The following is a 14,578-nucleotide window of genomic DNA, read 5'->3' as shown; positions in this document are numbered from 1 at the left end:
AACTAAGTCGAGGACACTGGAGAGGTGGACAGAGGATTCCATTTGATTCTGAGATAGCTTTTTTCCCCCCTTGTGGTGGTGAAACAGAAGTGAATTCAAACTTTGGCCACTTAGTATTATATTTGCTATGGCATTCTTTTTTCCCCCTTTGTTGTTGTTTTCCTTCCACTGAGAATTGAAGGTAAAGGATGGGGAAGATTAAGGAATAAAAGTGAGTCACAGACCTCATGCAGTTCAACTTTCCCTCTAGGAGAAAAACAAAATTCGAAGCTGACCCTCCCCCTAGTGATAGCCTGGCCTCTCTGGCACCTGCAGTTATCTTTGACCAAATGGGTTGGACCTGGTAGGGCTCCTTTATTTGAATTTACTTATTGTTTGTTTGCAGTCAACAGCGGGTTGGTTTTTAAATATAAAGCACACTGCTTGCAAGAGAGGAAATCTGGCTAATTCTCTTTAGAACTCGGGGCACCTCCCTGGCTTGTGGGGACCACTGCATAGGGGAAGGCCTTTTAAATGCAGGCCTGCTTCCTTCTCCTCTCCAGCCATTTCCCCATACAAAAGCTTCCTCTAGCCCTGTGATGGGTTCCGTTTCCTTCGAACTGCTTCCACCAGAAAAACTGCCCTTTACAGTGTCGAAATTTCATTTTAATCAGGTTAAAACCGAAAACCCACTTATTATTTTAAGGCCTCGTGTTGCTATTAACAGGCAGTTTAGAAGAGATGCTTCAAGCAATGGTATACAATGTGTCTCAATGCACCAGGAGCACTATGGTTTCACATGTAGTGTTAATTCTGTCCGAGACAAATCCCATAATCTGTGCCGTTTCAGAGCCTAATACGGAAAAACATCGGGGTGGGTTTTGTTTGGGGTTTTGCTCTCTCCATCCCAGGGGAACGTCCCAGGGGCTCCCCGTCTTTTATATCATGCTAACCTAAGGGCGCAAATGGGGCGACTGGAGGAATCAGGTTTTATCAGGGCACGCTGCGCTGACAGGGTTCTGGCCGTTGAAGAGAAGAAAAAGAAGTGTTCAAGACTTTGGTCGCAGATCTGGGCATGCAGATGCGTGACGGGGGGCGTGGACCCTTTGTGGTACCAGACAGCTGTTCTACGTAAAGGTTTTGGAGGAAGGCGTGAAGCAAGCCGGGGTCAGGGCTGAAACTGACCCTGCATCTCCGCATTTTAGTTATTTTCTAAGACTTCAGCTTCCATTTGTGTGGGATGCGCCTGTCTCCGGCCTGATTCCTTTGTGTTTCTCCTTTGCATGATTAAAACACGCCTCTGTACGCAATAAATCACCATCTCACACTGGAACGCCTGGTTTTGGGTTACAGCTTTGTCCGGTTAACAACAGTGAGGTTTTCAAGCGGGTGTTAGACGCGGGTTCAAACCTGCGGTGCGCGCGCCGGGGCCGATCGCCCGAGCGCCGGCTTCTGGTTAAGTGGAGGCGGGAGCAGCTCTGCGGCCCTGCGCTGCAGGTAACCGGAACGGGCCACCCGGAGCTGTCCGGGACGCCAGAGGCAAGGTTTTCTTCTCCCAGAACTGGCCTCTGGCCTTAAGAGCAGTTGAGTCCTGCGCCGGGTCTAAAAACGAAGTCAGGATATCTGGTTTAAAGAGGAAATCTAGAGACGTCGGAGAAAAGGGTTGCGCCAAGGGTAACCGTGAGTCCCACAGGCTCCCCCCGAAAGGCTCAGCTCAGAGCCGAGGAGCCCCAGGCAGGGCAGAACTCACCCAGACCCACTAGCCCAAGCCCCAGACTTTCCTGAAGGATCCCTGGGGCCCCAGGCAGGCTCAGCTGGACCCCACCTCGGCGCCACGTCTGCTCAGGACACCGGAGGCCCAAGGCGCGGCGGGAGACCCCGCTGTGGCGGCGGCGGCTGCCTCGCCCTTCACCGCCTGTGGGAGACCCAGCCGTCTGCGGTGCTTCCTCCCAGGGAGGGGGCGAGGACGGCAAGAGGCCGAGGGCCCCGCCGCGCCGTCTTCTCCTCTCTGGCCCCCTCTCCCGGGCCCCTCAGGCCCAGATCGCCCTCTTCTCCTTCGGCCTTGGCTTCCGTTCCTTCTAGCTCCGGGCGTTCGTCTCCTGGCCTGGCCACACACACGCACCCGAAGTCCGTCCGCCCCCCGAACTCAGCCAGGCAGTGAAGTCACGGGCCAGGTGCGCCCAGGCCCACGGCTGACCCCGAAGGGCTCAAGGAGCGCTCCTCCCGGCGCCGGCGGTACACGAGTCTCCCCGCAACCCACAGCGCCCGAAGCCGCGAGGGAGGCCTGAGGACCGGGTCGTGAGGTGGGCTGCGGCTCGGCCGAGGTTGCGACCAGAGCCGGAGCCAGCCCAGAAAGAGGGGACGCTGGAGGACGAGCACCCCAAAGGCCGCCCCAGTCCGGCCTGCAGAGCCGAGCGGGGCCCAGAGGGCGGCGCCAGCCTGGATAGCCACTTGGGCCGCGGGCCCCCGGGGCAGAGATGGGAGTGCTCTTCCCGGGTAACTCCGATCCGGGCATCGAGACTTAGAAACCGCAACCCTAAAAACTCGCCGTGGACTCGGTTCCAGTGCCGCCTCGCCGCCAAGTCCTCGGAGTCCCGCGCGGGCCTCCGGGGCTGAGGGTGGGCAGAGCCGCAGGAAAGGCGAGATTAGAGAGAAGCGATGGGGGTGGGGTGGGGTGGGGTGGAGGAAACTGACCATTATCTCAAACTCCGACGTTTCGAAAGCCGGAACTTAATTGGCTTGATTGGATTTCTCTTATCTTTGAAGGGGCGAAACACTCCCAAGGTGAAATACAAAGGGCCCAGAATCTTTGCGGGAAAGATAAAGGTTTGGGACAACAGATCTTTATAAAGCAAACTAGCCCACCCTCACCTGCACCCCTCAAAACGAAGATTACATCAACGTTCAAGTCTTTGTTGGTCTCCAGACAGTTGAAATAGCTCCCTGACGCCTGTGGAGGGTGGCATCATTTCGGTACCAACTTTATTAAGCCGGGTCTTGGCTGGGCGCAGTGACCAGAACTCTGCACGAAGGAGCCCGCGCTAGCTGCCCGCCTCCCAGACCCTCCCTCTCTTGCCTGTGGTCATGAGGAATTCACTGCTACTTCACCGTCAATTCAAAGGGATTTAACTCCGTGGTCTGTTAAACGGAGTTGTGCAAAGGTGATGGAAAAATTAGTTTCAGAGGGGGCTCAGCGCCTTTTTCTGACTTCCTCCTTTTTTAAACTACCGGGAGAGAAACCCAACTGCAGTTATTTGCCGAGTACTCGGCTATTTGTCGTCGTTATTGTTTTTTTTGGGGGGGAGGGGGCGGTGCTCTTTTCTGTCCCTTTGTGGGGCATTCTGAAAACCTAAGGCAGTGTGAGAAGTGATTTTGGGTCTGCTTTACTGCTGCATGAGAAAATCTGGGAGAGTAAGACCCAGTATCTGGAATATAAAGTAAGGATTCATGTTGGTGTCTTCTCCTCCTACCCCAATCTCACTCCAGTGTAAACTATGGTAGGGTGAATATTATCAGTAAGAACTGGAAAATCTTGCCATTGAGTTGTGCCTCACTTGTTGACTGTAAACTATTCCATTTCCTTTAGCAGCAAAACAAAAACAATTATTAGACAAGATCATGTAGGGCTCCAGAGAGCATGTGCAGTCAGGGAAAATTAGCCAGAAAACAAAATGGCTGCAACTGCTAATGTTCATTTTTAAAAAGTTACAGTCAAGAGTCACTTCATTTTGGTCAAACTTAAGAGCATAAGAAATGTAAAATGAAATTAAATATTGCTTTTATCTGAGGAGCACCATAATCATTGGCCCATTTGTCTTTTCTCATGGTTGGTTTACAAAATGCAGGTATAACCAGAAGGGACTTTTTTTTTTCCTCCCTTAGCACTTTCTTTAAAAAAAAAAAAAAAAAAAAGACCAGAGTGCCTTATGTTCAAGTACTGAAATTATACGTTTTAGAACTTTTCTGAAACTCTTTTGTTCAGAAATCATTTCTGCCTGAATTGCTTTCAGATTCTGATTACATTCCCTCTCATGTTTACCTCAGATTTTTTTTGGAACTTAAAAAAAAATCCCTTAATCAAATAAGAGAATAGAAACAAGGGATTCTTGTCATTCATATTTTCTCTGAGGTACTACAGTTTGTCACTTCTTGCTTAAAAAATTGATCTATGTTAAGACATACTAGTAAGGTGCCTAAGAAATCATTAGGGTATCTGGCAGGGAGGGAAAACCAAGGAGGAGTTTTGATTGTTAGGCTCTCTATATTCAATTTCAGAGCAGTATTAATGAAAGTCACAAAAAGTTTACATACCAATCATTCATATCTTAGTCATTCATATTTAGTACCCCCCAATTAAAAAAAAAAAAGTTTGTTAATTCCCTCTCTGATCCAAGAAAAACATATTTTGGGGAGGAGTGGCTGAATGTGGCCTTCTCATTCACTAATAGTGGTATAAAATTAAACGGGACCCAATGTTGTGCTAGAACCAATTTAATATAATTATACATATCTGCCAAATCAGGAAGAAAGGTTTATGCATATATAACTTTTCCAGTTAACATCTGCAAGCATAAACAACGATGATCTCAGCTTATAAATTCATCAGGGTCAGAGCAATTGACCAATGTCTCTTTACTGCTAGGTTTACCAACAGTAAATTACATGATGAATTAGTGTCCTTTTGTTTCTCTTCTCTTACTCTCCTTGTCCAGAGACATTTTGTTGTAAAGTTTCAGTGCAGCTCACCTCCAGCCAAAGGTAATCTTTTTAGATAAGTACTCAGTTGCTCTGAATTTATTTATAATTATAACCTATTTAATCACAGAAGAACCCCTGCAGAGGTGGAGTTCAAGGTTGCATACAATAACAGGAGATCACAGTTTTGAAGTCTAGCACAGATTAAAAACCACAGATGTACCATTTATATAAGACACACACTGATTGTCTCTTAAACTACATATTGACTCCTTATGAACATTATTTTTTAAATAAAGTAGTGCATCTAGGACAATCAGTCGCACAATTCACACAGCCCTGAAAAGTTTTTCAGTGCCAACTACCAGTTGGTCATGAAACGTGAGTGAGCTTGAGACACTGTCCATTCCTAAGATTCAACCAAGGATTGGCTAAAACATTGGAACACCTCTGCTTAAGAAGGCTATGTCCTTCCCTCCTTCCCCTCACAATTTAGTTCTTCTTGTTTATTTTTGGTGGTATTTGGTTGCACATTGCTAGAATGCTTTCGATCACTTTGTGAATCAGGAAAACCAATGATCTAAAACTATAACAGGATCTTAAGTATTAAGTAGATTGGTTTGTCCATTTCAGGTAGCTGGTTGGTAGGCCCCACTAAGGCCTTTCATTTTCCTTCTATGCCTCCCAGGACATTGATCAGAAGATGAGTCTGAACATTATACCATCTAACTCTTTTAACCAATGCCTGGCTAAAACTGGAATGTCCAGCTCAGTATACTTAAAAATCACCCACAAAAAGAGGTTCTACAGGTCTTCACAAAACCTGGAATTTCCATGAAGATGTCTGATCTTTATAATCCAAGCAGTCAGCATTGAAGTTAAGCTTCCAGGAGGCAGTTTGGTCCTTATAATCCAAGCAATCAGTGGTTGAGTTAAAACCCAAGCTTGAAGCTCCATATCCCTGGGTGGAAAGAGAAGCTGGGGACTGATTGAGATGGCTGGTGACTGCATTGGTACCCATGGGACTGAGTGTGGTCCCTGGTCCAGGAAGCTGGTGATGCATAGGGGTCAAATAAGATCCACAGTCCATGCCCCCAAAGTAGGAAGTTGAGCCAGCATATCCTTGACTATAACCTGAAGCCTGAGTATAGGTCATGGGATAGGACCTCTGCATGCAGGAAGAGGAGGTGGACAAGGGATCTGACAGTGGGGAGATGGAAGCTGGGCTCCAGATAGACACAGGAGCACTGCTGCTGGAAATGGCTGGGACTGAGGTGCTAGAGGGGGGAGTGAATTGGCCACTTGTTCCACTCTCTGAACTCACTTCCCGGGCAGGAGATGTCTTCTTTTTGGCAGGTCTCACTTTGTTTTGACCTCCGTTCTGCTGTTGCTGCTGCTGTTGGCGGCACTTAGCTCTTCGATTCTTAAACCATACCTTGAAAGGGAAAGAAACTTCTTTAACATGGTTTCAGGGCAGATGAGCTAAGCGGACAATCTCTCCTTCCAGTGAAAACTCTCATATATGCTCCTGGAATTATAAGAAAATCAGGGAGGCTCTATCTAAAAGCACTTGACCCTGATTTACTCCCAGCTCAAAACAGTAACATTTAAGATAATCACCCAAATCATATAGCTAAAAACTCTCCCCCTCACTTTCCTATTTCATCTTTCCCTTCAAATACACACATAAACGTAGACCTAGCTGCATTTTCGAACACTCTCACAATGGAATAGAACGTGTTTGTGTCTTTTGGATGAGAACATAGGAGAAATGAGATAAAACAATTCTTTTGTTACATGCCAACAAGAACAGCCTAAATTCAAACACTTTATGGTCCATCTTCCAGGTAGCAACCGCTAATATGAAGACTGGTTCCATCACTTTTTGTCTCTCCTAGAAAGATTCATAAAAGAAAGCTCTCAGGAGAAATGATCCTGTTGAGGAAGGTCTGAAAGCCACTATTTGCCAAAACCTTCCTTATGGTAAGTGGAGTGAATTTTATGTACTCTGTTTTGAACTCAAAACCAAACCTCTCTTCTAGTCTCAAGTCTGAGACTGAGGCTTTTCCTTCAGGGTAGTGCCACTCGACACATAGATTGTTTTCTGTGTCGTGTTCATTGGCTTGTCACAGCTGTGTGTAATTTTCAAAATTCTCTTTACTAGCCTTTTTCGTGTTCTGCAATGAAGGAGCTGTGTTTGGTGTGCAAGGGGAAACTTTTATCAGGGTAAAGTTTATCAGGGAAACTATGGGCATTTTCTGGGCAAAAGTTTTTAGTTGTCTTGAGTGAGCTCTCCATCTTGGTGTCTTAATTGTGAGAATAATGCCATAATGCTGAGCACAAACCACCAGCCATTCAGAGCCATTTATTTTCTTTCAGTGAAAACTTTAGTTCAAGCCTCACAGATGCTAAAACTTCTTCTATCCTACTTTGAATTCTTCCCAGAGAAATCTACATGGGACTTGCATTCCAGGAAAGTTGGGAGCTCATTTTCCTCTCCAGCTTAAGGTCAAGTTAAGGGGGAGAAAGGGGAGAAGGTAGTTAGCACAGGGATATCATGTTGATATTTTATCTGCAGAATGGCTAAGATCTAGCAAATTCTGTTCAATCCATAAGAAATCAAAGAAAACACTCGTATTGTGTAATTTCTTCTACCACCAAACTGACATGTGACCTTGAGCAGGCCATTTACTCTACTTCTTCATTGTAAAAATATTGGAACTATTCAGGAGCTAAACTTCTTTTACCCCTAAAAGTAGATGAGAATTGGGGATGGGGGAGGGGTGGATTTCCAATGGAGGAAGGGAAGTTTTAAAACACTATGTGAGTCTCCTTGACTCCAAGGGTTCCAGGACTAGGCTTTATCATCACAGCTAAATCACCCGTCTTACCTTGCAGCCTAGGCTGGAAGACCCTTGGTTATAGCATTGGGTGGGGGAGGAGGGACAAAAAGGAGTAGGAGGAAGGGACCTGAAGAGACAAGTTCACTGCCTTCAGATGGAGCCGGTTAGTTTCAAACCTTCCTTTGGTCCTCTCCGAGACCTGGAACTCTCCTGGGTCCTCCACACACACAGTACTGGGGGTGGGGTGAGGTGGGCTGGTGTCACGGTCAGGAAAGACGGTTCTGTCTACATCTGCCCTACCTGTACCCTGGACTCAGGCAAGTTGATTTTCAGCGCCACCTCCTCCCGCATGAAGATGTCTGGGTATCGGGTCTTAGCAAACAGTGCTTCCAGCACATCTAGCTGCGCTCGGGTGAATGTCGTCCTCTCCCGCCGCTGTTTCCGAGGGGTGGCTGCGGGACAAGAAGCCCAGGGCCCTTTAGGGTGGGGGAGCAGTTTCTCAGTCATAGGGGTCTCTGTGGGTGTCCGACTCTCCCCACCCCCACATCTCAGCACTCCCCTGGTTCTCTGCATCCGCTCAGCCGGGACGCTACCCATGTTCTCCCCACCCCCTCCCCGTCCTCGGCTCCTCCGGCAAACACGGCCCCTTCCAGGGGAGACCCCACTCCCCCTGACGTCGAAGATCGCTCCAATCAGAGCGTTCCTTCGAAAGCAACAAAAAGGGAAAAATGAAATAAAAGACAAAAAACAAGAACCCTTCAAAATCAACCCCTAAACCACAACACAAAAACTCCATTCTCCCAAGTCAAAGGATCCCCGAGGACCGGCAGCTCAAATTGATGGGGTCTTTGTTCCTCCATCTTTAAAATGGGGGTACATTTCACTTCATACTTCTCCTTCTACCACGACTTTACAAAACAGATCTGATCGGAAAGGAAAACACTTCACACCCCGGAAAAATCACACCTCTAGGGATTACAGATGAAGGGCCTGGAGGTCAGAGGAGATGCCGCAGGTTTGGCGGGGAAAATTTATGAGGACCTCGACTTCGCCAAGAGGGCACTTCCCGAGGAACTGGACTTCGAGGTACGGGCAGGGGAGTTTCGCCCAAATGACAAGGGCAGTAGCCTTCTTTGCCCCAGTCCAATATGTGTCCCCATTCACTCCAATTAAAAAGATACGATTTAATGAAAACGTTGTAGATCCATGTACAACCTTTTCCCAAGTCCCTGCCCTCTCCTCCACCAATAAATGCCCTGTGGCTTTGAGCTGCTGCTTGGAAGAAAAACCCAGCGGGGACCTCTCCTGGAGCTGGGGCGGGGGCGACGCGACCCTCTACCCGGTGCTCCGGAGGAAAGGGTGTTATAACCCCGCGAAGCGGCCGTGGGGAAGGAGAGGGCAAGAGTGCAGCGGAGCTCACTTACCCGGGTAGCCCACCGAGGGGTGCAGCAAGTCCATGCCCGAAGTGGTCAGACTCAGCCCATTGACTGCATAAGGCGGTTGCTTAAGATAAGACATCATGCTAAGGTTGTTTGGAGGCGCAAAGTCGGCCCAAATCCGGGGGACCCAGCCGGAAGGTCTTGCTTCGCCCGGGCTGGACAGATTCAGAGTCCTTGGTGGGTGGGTTTGGAGTGGTGGAACTAAGGCAAAGTAAACAAACAAACAGAAGTGCTGGTTTACGGCTTCGTAGGATGCAGCTCTTCCACGTTCCACCACTGACTTAAAAAAGAGCCCGAGGTACACAAGGCAGAGGTTTATAAAGGACTTGCAGAGCACCCCCCCACCCGCAGCTGCCCTGGAACTAGAGGAGACGAAGAGAGACCAGATAAACTTGTCTTCCCCACCCCCCAGCCAAAACTTAAAAAAAAAAAAAAAAAAAAAGACCCGAAGAAAGCAATTACAATCTGCCTCCCACCCACCCACCCCCGCCCCCCCCAACAAAACCCCACGCCTCCAAATGCTCACATTGCATTCCTATCCCTACATTTGCATAGGACTCCTTGGCTGGCACTAGCTAATTGTCTCAAACAAAACTTGATTGGGGCCATTTGCAGAGACAAAGAACTCTTTGGCTAAATAAATAATGCTGATAACAAAGGCCATTGGTGAGAAACAAAGAAACAATTCAAGAAATCTACCTCTCCCCAGACTGTAGCCTTTCCAAGGCAGATTTTAATTATCTTAGCTTTTTACCACTTTCCACTGCTGCGAACCTAAAATGTCAGTGCATTTAACATCTAAAATACCAACTTGCTCAAAGGCAAACTTTGAGAAAACTACTCAGCCACTATTATTCCACATGTGAAGTCATTTCCAGTAATCATTTTCACCTAATTAGTAGTCTGGATAATTAGATTTCAAGGTAAGTAACAGATTTATCAGGGTTTTGGAGAACCTTGATTATATGTATCTAACTCAAACTAAACAAACAAGTATTTAACTTTTAATCGACACCCATCAAATATTTAAAGGTAGTGCAAAGAAAGTCTTCAAGTTTGGCACAGGGTTTGCAAGAAACTCTGAAGTAAAGTTAGAATCCCACCAATCAGATAATGACAGGCTCCCACATTTGCAAGTAGAAAGGGTGCGCATTTGTAGTGCAAGCCGCTCCCATGTTGATTTTGATGTGTGGAGTCTGCTGATCCCACAGGAGGCAAAATTTCCGACATTTGGGCTTTCAGCAGCTACAGCAGAGTTTCCTGTTAACTCTAGCTCCTTTTTGCACATTCTAGTTTTGCAGAAAGTACATACACAAACACCAAAGTTGTGAAACTAATAGAATTTCTCCCTACCTTTTAAGTTTCCTAAAATCCTATAAGAGAAAGAGCTCAGAGAGGGCAAAGGAAGAAAAAGAAAAGTTATTTACTTTATTCAGATGAGTTTTTTCTCACTCCCCCAAGCAAAGGGATTCAAAAATGAGTGTTTACAGGCTGGCTGTTTGCAATTTTGACTTCTGTTTTCCCAAAAGGTGGTACTTCTGCATGGATCTCTACTTTTCGACTTTGACATTCTGAGAGATTGCTTCAAAATGGCGGATATAAGATTAGGAGAAGTTCCTCTTACTTTTAGAGTTCCTATTGAGTTTTAAGGACTCTGGGTTTTCATATTTACATTGCTTAAGAGATCAAGACACAAAACTCCATAAATGGAACTTGGTTACTGCAACTTCTTCCTGATTTAAGTTTATAGCACAAAACTCATGCTTTTCCATCCTTCAGTTCAGTTCAGTCGCTCAGTCCTGTCTGACTCTTAGCTCTAACTTAATGTAATTTTATAAATGCCCTTGTAGGAGTTTGTGTTATCTCACCAGTAAAACTAATTCAGCTGCTCCTACGGGGGGGAAAAAAAGACATTTTATCTTTTCTTCTCAAGACACGGTTATTTGGAGGCTGTGAAAATATTATTGCTTTAAAATACAGTCATATATTGGTTTTAATAGCCTCTAAGATGGAATTCTGTCTTGTTTAATGCAATCTTACTATGTTGGAAAGTCCTGACCTACTGTAGATGGAAACAACTAAAATTATATCGGATCTGCACATGAGGAATATGTTAGAGTTCTCCATGTAGAGCTCTCACCCAATTAAAAATGCCTGATACATCATACATGAAAGTAGCACATTCCAGCATAAAAAGCAGTTACAAACAGAAAGCACCAGGACAGAGATCCTTCTCGGAGCTCCTTTGATCTACCATCGAGAAACGACCAAAATTCTTGGCATAAGACTGTTTTCAACTTTACTACGGGATACATCTTTAAAAGAAAAAGGAACAAAACAAAAACTACGACGTGTTCTCGACAGCCCGCCTAGGTACGCCCTCTCCAAAGAAGAGGCCTCGGACCCTTCCATCTAACTTTCAAAGCCCTGCCAGGACGCTTTTCTCCCTTCCTCTCTAAGCAGAGCCGGGAAGGGGAAAAAGAAATCCCTTTTCAAAAATACAAACCTCAAAACAACTGCTCAGGAGGTGGCCCCTGGAGAACTCCTACCTATAGAAGGAGCGGGCGGCGGCCGCGCAGCGAGTCCCCGCAGCCGCTCGGCGCCCACACCTCCGGGCGCCAGTGACTCGGTCCGGCGGCGTCCCTGCCCCGCAGTCCCGCAGCCTCGGCGCCCGAGGTCCTCCCGCTCCACTGCCCGCCCCTGGCCGCACCGCCTTATATCTAACGGTCAATTCGTGCAATCTGTCGCTCCCCCTCCCACCTCCCCCCTGTGTTTTTTTTTTTTTTTTTTTCATCTTCCAAGGAGCCCATCTACCAGTTGCTGTGTCCTCGCTCAATAATAATTACCTCGTCCGAGAATTAATTATAATAAATGTTTTCTTGATAAACTAACGAGATAATCCGAAGGGCACACGTCCCTTAATTACAGGCCGCCGGGCTCAGCTCTGCTTCTCGTCCGGGCTGATTAATTTTCTGCATGATGGAAAGGAAACAAAACTACGCGGACTGGCGACCGGCCTGCGGCTCGGAAGACGACCAAGAGGAACAGGAGAGAGAAAGAAAAGGGGATTTGCGGGCAGCGCGGAAAACAGCCGGCGCGGGCCTCCCTCCGGAGAACTGGAGTGAAAGTTTCTGGCCTCAGGGACTCGAACGACGCTGCCACCCGCACGGGAGAGAGAAAGAAACGTGCCAAAAGGGTTGGCCTTGACTATTAATTATAGCGAGGAGAAAGCCCTGGTGTGAGCTCTGAGAGCACAGGTCTGGGTGTCTACCTGCCTTTGGCGGGGGAGGAGTTTCCTCTTCACCTCCTCTCTTTTGCTAATAACTTTGGAGACGGGAAGAGTCCCGAGGTGGACAGGAGAAACCCTGACCCCGAAGCTCTGGGATGGAGGGAGAATTTCCAGGAGTGACCTCCCAGTACCTCCCCAAGCAATCCACCACTTCTGGGGCAACGCAGCTCGGCCTTCGGCCCACACACCCCACTTCGGTCTGCAAAGGAGGAAGAAGCCGACGGGAGGAATTCTGACGGGGGCTTGGGTTTCAAAAATTGTATCCTAAAACCAGACTATGATCTCAAGAGTCACTTGAACGCCTCAACACGAAGTCTTCTTAGGAAATTGCGGCGCGACTCGTCCCCTAGGCTGAGTGCTGGCTGAGGCCTTCTGTTGGTTCTCCCCGGGCCGACCGAGATTGCAGGCTGGGCCTCTGCGCCCGCCTTGTCCCGGCACTACCCGTCCCGCGACGCCCGGGGGTCCCTGAGCCTGGGAGAGGAGCGCGCTGCAGGCCCGGCCGCTGGCCCCGTCCGAGAACTACCGAGGGCAGCCTTTCCACCGGAAGGACTGCAGTCCTCGACTCTGCTCGGCCTCCGGCGGAGCAGGGGCCACTCGCCGCCACTTCTGCCCGCCCCAGGTGCGCGAGGAGGGCTGCGCTGGGCGGGCCCGGAACCGGCCCCGGGCAGTCACGTTGTAAAACGACTCTGGCGCACTCGCTGGGTCTAGGACCACAACACACAACAGCCATGAGGGATTATGTCACTGCCGGGTTTTTTTTTTTTTTTTTTTCCTCTTCGGAGGTGGGGAAAATGGTGATCAAAAAGAAAAAGGAGATTTGGAGGCCCTCTGGAAGAGGCTGAAAACCTTAGTGAGCTTCTCTTGGCTGGGGGAGAGGGGGCCGAAAAGAGTGAGCGGCGAGCGCGGGGCGGACGAGATGCCGGCGCTCCCTGCCTGCTCGGTTATCCTCTCGGGTTTCCTCTAACGTTCATATGGGGCAAGCAGGAGCTCTAAGGGCGCCCACCGGTGCCCGCCGACCCGCGGGCGAGCCGGGTTTTGGGCACGCGGGCCCTGGGAGGCGCCCAAATTATCATCATGACCACCATCCGTCCATCCATCCATCCATTCATCTAGCTACATCTGCGTCTTTTTGTCTCGGACTCTTAAAACGTCCTTGTGATCAATCCAAATGACCCCAAACACATCTGATGGCCAAAACGCAAAGATCGCAGGGAGAAGCCCAGAATGGGCGTTAACATAAAACCACAAACAACACCCCTCCAAAACACCCCACATCATATTCGCAGGGTTTCCACGACGTTTTGCTAAAGCACCGACCGCAGGAGCGCGCTCCCTCCCTACCTCCCACTCTCGTCCTTATTCCCAGATAATAAATTTTTCGCAGTGATCGTTACTGCACCTCAGAATTTTGCAAAGGGAAGAAAATACATCAGCCTTTAGAAAACTCCACGTTCTCAAAGGTGCACCAATGGTTCTGTTAGAGGTACTGGGGTGGTGGTAGACAGAGGGACACACAGATATGGATATAGACAGACAGACAAGACAGACACTTACCTTACAGCCACATGGGGGTTTAGAGGAAAAAAATCAAATTATCCTTCAAAATTCCAAATAGCCAGCTATCCTAAAAGAAATCAAGAGTATTGAGTTAGATATCTTGTAATCTTCATCGTTCCATAAAAAGTCAAACAACGAAAAATATTTTTCTAAAGAAAAGAAAACGAGGAAAGTCGTTCAAGTTCGAGACGCGCGTGGGCCCCTCTGCGATACATACAAAGTAGACTTGAGGAGGGCTTCTCTAGCGATTTTTATTTTTAATAACAGTGGAGGCTGAGTTGGAGCTGAGGTCGGTTCCGCTCTCAGGGAGATTTGCTGAGAAAGCGCCTCTCTGGCAACTTTTTGACGCAAACTCTCCAACCAATGGCAGGGAGAGAATGATTGACACATCTAAGCCAGAGGGAAAATAATAAAAACACACAACAGGGGGAGGAAAACAGGCCGCTGCTGCACGGGGGGACGAGCAGGCAACAAATCCAGGCCTCCGACATTACCAGAATGTTCTTGAAAGACACTGGGCTCTGCCTAAAATATACATTACGGCTGGAGCATGTGAACTTATTGTATAATTAAAATGATGGAGAGCGAGGCCTCTCTTTTTCTTCTCCTGTTCTTCCTTTCCTCCCTCCCACCCCTCCCCTTTTTTTGTTTTTGCTTTTGTTTTAAGGAAAGGGAGAAAGGAAACCCATACAGCCTAAGATGGGAAGATAAAAAATATTTAAGTCAAGGATGGAGGAGACTGAGGGTAGGGGATAGCTGGTTATCACATTCCACGC

The 14,578-nt window shown here is 48.0% G+C and overlaps 1 protein-coding gene and 1 long non-coding RNA gene across 6 annotated transcripts; one reads left to right on the top strand and one right to left on the bottom strand.

Annotated features, from left to right (window-relative positions):
• The first annotated feature begins 478 nt into the window (after nucleotides 1–478).
• Nucleotides 479–8,926, top strand: LOC123328019. The gene is made up of 3 exons (XR_006542720.2): nucleotides 479–3,140; nucleotides 6,522–6,657; nucleotides 8,439–8,926. It is a non-coding gene; the product is annotated as an uncharacterized LOC123328019 (long non-coding RNA).
• On the bottom strand, nucleotides 4,455–14,178 carry OTX2 (orthodenticle homeobox 2). 5 transcript variants are annotated; one of them, XM_044924932.1, is made up of 5 exons: nucleotides 14,020–14,178; nucleotides 13,800–13,869; nucleotides 8,942–9,157; nucleotides 7,818–7,993; nucleotides 4,455–6,109 (listed from the first exon to the last, which is right to left on the bottom strand). In XM_044924932.1, the coding sequence occupies exons 3-5, from the start codon at nucleotides 9,036–9,038 to the stop codon at nucleotides 5,489–5,491; spliced, it is 894 nt and encodes a 297-aa protein (XP_044780867.1). In that variant the 5' UTR covers nucleotides 9,039–9,157; nucleotides 13,800–13,869; nucleotides 14,020–14,178; the 3' UTR covers nucleotides 4,455–5,488. The 5 variants fall into 5 exon arrangements, with proteins under 5 accessions (XP_044780867.1, XP_025151256.1, XP_044780870.1 ...); XM_025295471.2 differs by having other exon boundaries at nucleotides 7,818–7,969; nucleotides 14,020–14,177; XM_044924935.2 differs by lacking the exons at nucleotides 13,800–13,869; nucleotides 14,020–14,178 and adding an exon at nucleotides 11,803–12,910.
• Nucleotides 14,179–14,578: the final 400 nt, after the last annotated feature.

Source organism: Bubalus bubalis, chromosome 11 (assembly GCF_019923935.1).
Source record: "Bubalus bubalis isolate 160015118507 breed Murrah chromosome 11, NDDB_SH_1, whole genome shotgun sequence".
Classification (NCBI taxonomy): Eukaryota; Metazoa; Chordata; class Mammalia; order Artiodactyla; family Bovidae; genus Bubalus; species Bubalus bubalis.
Note: the sequence above shows the minus strand (reverse complement) of the source record. Positions and strands in the feature narration are given on the sequence as shown.